Here is a 6,628-nt window from a genome sequence, read left to right as displayed (position 1 = left end):
AGCTGCAAAACTAGTGACATCATTTGCATGTTTTTATCTTGTTTTAAACTTGTAAAGAACTTTATAACTTCACAACATCATAAACCGGTCGTTTAAAAAAAGGGACGTTTGGTGGTTAAAAGTTAAAGTCAGTGTAAACTGTCCTTGTGTCGACAGGGGGGAACGAACGTGTTTCTGTCCAGATCTTTAACACAAAGAGCCGTTGTGAGCAGGTTCTTTTTCTTCTTCTCTGGTTCCCGATGTCTCCGTTTCCCCCTCGTGGCTCATTAAAGTGTCGTCTCACCTTTTAATTGTGACTTTTACGACAGAACAAACAGAAGCGCGGTTGTGTAACAGACGTTGTTTTGTCCGAAACAGGAAGTGGACTCAGAGCGACACCGTAAATCAGAGCGACAGTCATTAGAACGCTACCAGCTGACAGGGGTGTTTGATTTCAACCCCCCCCCCCCCCACAACTGGAGTCAGAGGTGACCTGAAACTTCCTGTCGCAGCGTGGCCTCACTGTACGGTGACCTCTGACCTCTCAGGGTCCAGCAGCATGTGGGAACAGAGAGTTTGGTCTGTCGTAATGAAAACAGGTTGTGATGAAAGAGGCTGAGATCACTGTGTGTGTGTCTGTGCATGTGTGTGTGCGTGTGTGAGTGTGTGTGTGCGTCTGGACTGTGTCTCTGACAGCAGTGACCTGAGGCAAACACACACTGGTTTGTTTTTCTGTATCTGTGAGGACCCTCGATGGCATCACACATTCCTTTACCTCCGACCTGAGACTGAAACTAAAAGTCCTTCAAACGCCTCTTTGAAGTAATTTTACACGTTCCTTACTCTCTAGAAAAAACTCCAAACTATCTAATAAATGATATGTCCAAAAAAAGAATAAATCTTCCCAAAAATTCCCCAAAACTGTCATGGTCGCCACAAAAACACCAAAAAGGTTTCATCAACAATTTCCAGGTGTAGATTGTTAATAAAAGCAGACATAAACTCCAAATATATAAAAAATCAAATATAAGCATCTAATTCTTCTCGTTTTCTAGTTTTTATTTCCATCCACTTCAAACAATCGAAGATGACATTAAATTTAAGGAACTTTAAACGCAAGGAAAACAGTAAAAGAAAATGTAGATGTTATTAAAACGTGTCATTGTGATTCAAACATCAGTGAGAAGATGAATCATGAAATGTAAGAAGCTTGTTGTTATTTCTTCAAACCTCAGAAATAACAACACAGGATCAGATGCTCTGTGCACGAGGACGGGCAGCGTCCTGTGCTCACTGTGTTTTCCTGGCTTCGCTCTCTCAGTCTCTTCTGGAGCAACAGGAACAAACTGTGAAATCTCATCTAATCTCCTGGAAACACTCGTATCGTCTCCTCTCGTCTCCACGGCAGCCCGCTGTGCGTCAGCGGCATCGGTGGTGTTTTCAGAGGCAGAGCGCCCACAGGATGGAAACAGCAGTCGAGACGTTTTCTGTTTCCCTGCTGGACTGTTTTCCAGGCGGAGCGGCTGTGCTGTGTTTTATAATCCAGTTTGGAAAACAGCTCCATTTTAGAACTAGAACAACCGACTGCAGGTCCCCGGAGGGTCATGATTCATCAGGGACGTGTTTTTCTGAGCCTGGTGTGTTTGTAGCCGGGAGCAGAGAGTGTGTGTGGGTGTGAGAAGCTTTTTGTGATCATGTCCTAAATAACTTCAGTGACTTTCTGTCCTTTTCAAACTTAAAGATATTAAGAAACTAGAATTCACCCTGTGGTTGTTTGTCTCCACCAATCAGAGCAGTTCCAGTCTCATATGAGGTCACTGTGACCTTTGACCTTTGAAATCAGTTCACCTTTGAGTCCAAGTCAACACAACAACAACACAATTTGAAGAAATGTCCTCAAGAGGTTTTGAAGATATCGTGTTCACAAGAACTGAACGGACCCAAAAACATAATACCTCCTGCCACTGGGTGTCGCCGTTGCAGAGACATAAAACTTTTATAAATGTTTATATTTATGTTTAATCTAAAATTATGTTGCCTCCCTCCCATACCCAGAAGCCCCTGCTGCCCTTTCCGTTCCCCACATGATGGCGCTGGTCATGTCCCAGCTGCAGCCGCTCCTGCAGGGCTTCAACTGCTCGCTGGAGCACCTGAGCCGCCAGGTGGGGGACCTGGCCCGAGACGTGGCCCAGCTGAAGAGCAGCCAGCAGGGGGCGGAGCTGCAGGCGAGGGTCCTGGAGGGGCCCAGGCATGACGAGGCGGCGGACGAGCGCCTGGAGGCCAAGCTGGACGAGGTTTCTGAGCACATCAGGGAGGTTCGGGCGCAGATGGCCGGTCAGCGGACGGACATGGAGAACAGGTTGCACTCCCAGCATGCAATGCTGCACTACAACCTCACCTGCTTTAAGACGGACATCGACATGAAGCTGAAACGCCACCAGAAGATGCTGCAGGTCAGTGGACCTGCAGCATCTAACTATAATAACTATTATTATTGTAATGATCATAAAATGAAGACTTAAGTGGTACATGTATTTAACTACGTTTCAGCCGTTGACCTCTGTCTCTGATCTCAGGTCAGCCTGCAGGCGATGAACGCCACGCTGTCGGAGCTGAAGGTCGACCAGGATGAGATCACAGAGACGCTGCTGGACGATCAGCTCCCTCGTCCCTCCCTGCACCCCCCCCAACCGCCGCCGCCCTCAGACTCCTCCTCTCTGTGGGAGGCCATCGAGCGACTGGACAACATGGTGGTCAACAACACGGTGAAGGTGGGTTTTCTGTGTAAATTCTGTAAATAAAGATGGAGCAAAGGCCCTTGATCGCCCCCTGGTGGCTGGCTTCAGTATAGCTCATAAACTAATGTAACTTAAAGAAAAAGTCAGAAAAAAATAAAATGCCATAAATTCTTCATCTCGTGCAGGTGACTGGGCTGATGGAGGACATGGACGTGACCTCGGGGAGCGTCCAGCGGCTGAGGATGGACTTCACGCAAATGGAGAAGCTGATCAACCAGACGGCCCGAAACAGTATGATCCTGTTCATGCAGACGGGGCTGGAGGTGGAGGACGCCAAGGTGGGGGTGCTGAGGCGGGTGGAGGAGCTGACGGCGAACCTGACGCAGCACAGTAAGCAGCTGCAGGAGGTGGACGTACACATAGACTACCTGTACGACGCCCTCTACCAGAACCACTCAGCCGCAAACTGCGACTGCAGCGGGCTGACGGCCGCCGTGGCTCGGCTGGACAGGAGCGTTGCCAACGTGACGGCGCTGGCTAACGAGAACAAAATGGCTCTGGACGAGAACAACGAGGGAGAGCTGGAGCAGATGGGCAGGGCCAGCAACTGGGAGCCGGCGGTAGAAGCAATTCAACATGACCTCCAACAGGTAGGAAAAATAAACACACAAAATCTCTTACACAGACACACACACACACACACACAGACACACACACACACACACTCTCTGTTGGAGAAAGTGAAGGCGTGTCGTCGAGCGGAGCGGAGAGCCACAGAGCAGAGAATTAGCAAAGTGCTGAAAAATGGACGAACACACTGAGACAATAAGAAAAAAGTCCTTTTAATTCAATGTCCTGCAGGTGAAGGAGTCTCTGGTCTGGGAGCAGAGCAGGACCAGGACTCTGGACGACACCCTGACCCGGCTGGACAGCTCGCTGACGGACGTCCAGGCCGAGGTCAGCGGTCTGAAGGAGCGGGAAGAGAAGCTGAAGGAGTGGAAGAACCGTCTGTCGGGCTCCTTCAACTCTCTGCTCAAAGACGTCATTCGACACAGCGACGTGCTGGAGCTGCAGCTGGGGGAGGAGGTGCTGGAGTTCCTGGAGTGGCCCTTCCAGGACCAGGAGGCCAACTCCATCCCGGCCCTGAGGAAGCAGCTGAGGCACCTGCAGAAGCAGCTGAGCAGTCACAACCGGAGCATCACGTCGCTGCTCAACAGCAGGACAGGTACGAACCAGCAGGAGGAACGTCTCAGCTGGAGAAGTTTGTTCTCTACTCTGGTAGGACGGATGCTTGGTTTAGATTTCAGAGAAGTCGATACAAACTGTTTCTTGTGTTCGCTGATGGACACAACATTGCAGGATTCACGAGGGGCCTCGAGGTCCATGTGGCCCCAGCAACAAAGTACTGACTTTGTAAAAACCAAACAGAAAAACACACTGAAGACATTTCATACTAACAGGAAATTATCATATAGTTGCACGAGGGGTGTTGAGATATACTGATATTGACTGTAAGTATAATAAATACCACTGTAAAAAGGTCTGGCAGCAAAAGTTACCACACACACACACACACACATTATTTATAAGAATAAACTTAATCAAATCTAAATTTACCATCTCCTGGATGCAGCCAACTCTTTAGCAGCACCTAGTGGCAAATGTGTGAAACTACAACAACTCACCACAAACCTTCACCAACTGTAGTTATATTTTTTATTTTCTCTTCATTAATTTAGTATTCATCAGTAAAAAAGAGTAACTGAATAAACCTTTTGTTAATGTATTAAAGTTAACTCTGATGCTAACCTGATTAACTGATGCTGCTGTGTACAAGTTAACGAATAAAATACATTTGAATAATAAACAAAGTTGAGATTAATACGGTTTGAGGTTTTTCAGTGGGATGTTAACACATCATTACCTCACCTGCGCCCCCTGCTGGACGTCCCATCATGACCCAAGATAATCAACTTTTCCTCTTCTTCTCCTTCTGTTACCAGGAAGTGGAGAGGAGGTGCCGTCTGCTGACCAGCCCTCCTCCTCACACCTTCCCCCCGACCACTGGCCTCCTGGTGAGATGAGCGACGCTGGAGAAGCGGCCAGGGAGCGACAGCTTCTCCTCCAACCTGTTGGGAGGCATCAGGAGCTGGGAGGAGACGGCAGCGATCTGTGGAACCTGGAGAAAACGGTGGAGGAGCTGGACCTGAAGGTGCAGCAGCTGGAGGAGAAACCCTGCCCCTGCCCCACCACCTCCACCCAGAGGGAGGTGCAGCCCGGGGGTGAGGACGCCAAGCTGCAGGCGGAGGTGACGTGGCTGAAGAGAGGCCTGGAGGAGCACCTGAGGGTGTTCAAGAACGTGTTCAGCAACGCAGACGTGCTGGTGGGATCCGAGGCCACGCTGGAGCTCGACAAACTGCTGCAGCTGGTGCAGAACCGAGACGGGAAGAAAGAGAACAGGAAGAAAGGAGGAAGAAGAAAGGAGGGATCAGGAAGAGGAGGAGACCATCGAAACAAGAGGGATTCATTTGGTGAGCGAGGAGTCTTACTTTTTATATGTTTGGTTTTACTCCGTAACCTGTATTCTCTCAATTGACCAGCAGAGGGAGACTGGTTCAAAAATAAGTCAGTTTCTATCGAATTCAATAAGTTAACGTCCACCTGCACCTATTGGACGGTACTAGCTGTCAATCACACTGTAGTATCCAGGCCACAGTGCAATCGGGGCTTTATGGTCTATGTGATTCCAGTGGAGTCGCCCTCTACTGGTCAATCCAGAGAATACAGGTTTCCAGTACTTTCACATCGGCTTCACTCCCCGGACGCAGTCTACGTTGATAACTTTTTTTGTTGAACACTGAACCTGTTAGAATGAGTGGTTTGAACTTTGTGTTCAGGTGTTCCTGTGCTGTCCGACCAATCAGAAGACTCCCTGATGTTTGTGGGTGGATCTCCTCTGAGCCTCGCGGACAGCGTCATCACGTTCGATGCGTCTCTGAACCGGGGTCAGTTTCATTCGGACGCCGGCACCTTCACGGCTCCAGTGGGCGGGCTCTACCTGTTCATCCTCACCTTGGACCTGAGGCCGGGCCCCGCCCACGTGGTCCTGCAGAGGGCGTCGGGCGGAGCTCCGGCGTCTCTACACCGACGGGCGGTGGCAGAGGCGGGGCCTGCTACAGGTGTGAGCCTCCTGCTGCTGAGGGAGGGGGAGGAGGTGAGGCTGGAACTGAGGGGAGGAGCGTGGGCGGAGTCAAAGGACAATGTGTTCACTGGGTTGCTGCTCCAAAGGACCACCTGAGGGCGCTGTGCTGCGATCAGATAACTGCTGGAGGACAATGAGAGAAAAAAACTTTTTGTTCGGTGTTTCCTGATGGTTACGCTTCACTCTGATTCGCTGCCGACGCTGCTCGCTCACTTCTACCAGAGGTTTTAAAGACGTGACGTCAGATCAGCTGCTTCTCTCTTAGGATAAAAAAACACTTGTGGCTACGTCAGCGTCTGGAAAACTGAGCTGAGCTTCATTTATCAAAGAGGAATTCTGCTCTGAAATCTACGTCAGAAAGTTTTGTTGAATCCCTTCTTAGGAAAAATAGTTTTTTTTAAGGGAATTTATATTTTAACATATTTTACATGAGAAGAAAATATTTGTTATGTAAAGTCACGAGTGTGTGATGTTTGTAAAGTGCCAATATTATTCTGTAAAAACACACAGAGCAGTATATATTTATATAAACCAACAGCTGAGCTGGATTTGTGTGGAAATGAGATGAAAGTGTTTTCACAATGAAAAGATGTGTCACAAAATAAAAAAGTTTTATCTACAAACGAGTCTGTGATGTCACGACGCCACAGGAGAATCAATTAACATGAAATGAACTGAATTTTAGCTTCTGGTCATCTGACGTCTGTAC

General features: G+C 48.7%; 1 protein-coding gene across 1 annotated transcript in view; it reads left to right on the top strand.

The window, feature by feature from the left end:
* Nucleotides 1-6,542, top strand: part of mmrn2a (multimerin 2a) — a 17,797-nt gene extending 11,255 nt beyond the window's left edge. Inside the window, exons 6-11 of the mRNA XM_034608903.1 lie at nt 2,026-2,432; nt 2,556-2,750; nt 2,903-3,367; nt 3,579-3,942; nt 4,721-5,244; nt 5,611-6,542. Of these exons, the coding sequence (XP_034464794.1) occupies nt 2,026-2,432; nt 2,556-2,750; nt 2,903-3,367; nt 3,579-3,942; nt 4,721-5,244; nt 5,611-6,015 (2,360 nt within the window). The 3' untranslated portion in view covers nt 6,016-6,542. The remainder of the gene's footprint in view (nt 1-2,025; nt 2,433-2,555; nt 2,751-2,902; nt 3,368-3,578; nt 3,943-4,720; nt 5,245-5,610) is intronic.
* The last annotated feature ends 86 nt before the right edge of the window (nt 6,543-6,628 follow it).

The sequence above is a fragment of the Hippoglossus hippoglossus genome, chromosome 15, assembly GCF_009819705.1.
Source record: "Hippoglossus hippoglossus isolate fHipHip1 chromosome 15, fHipHip1.pri, whole genome shotgun sequence".
NCBI classification, from domain to species: Eukaryota; Metazoa; Chordata; class Actinopteri; order Pleuronectiformes; family Pleuronectidae; genus Hippoglossus; species Hippoglossus hippoglossus.
This window is presented reverse-complemented; position numbering and strand designations above follow the sequence as displayed.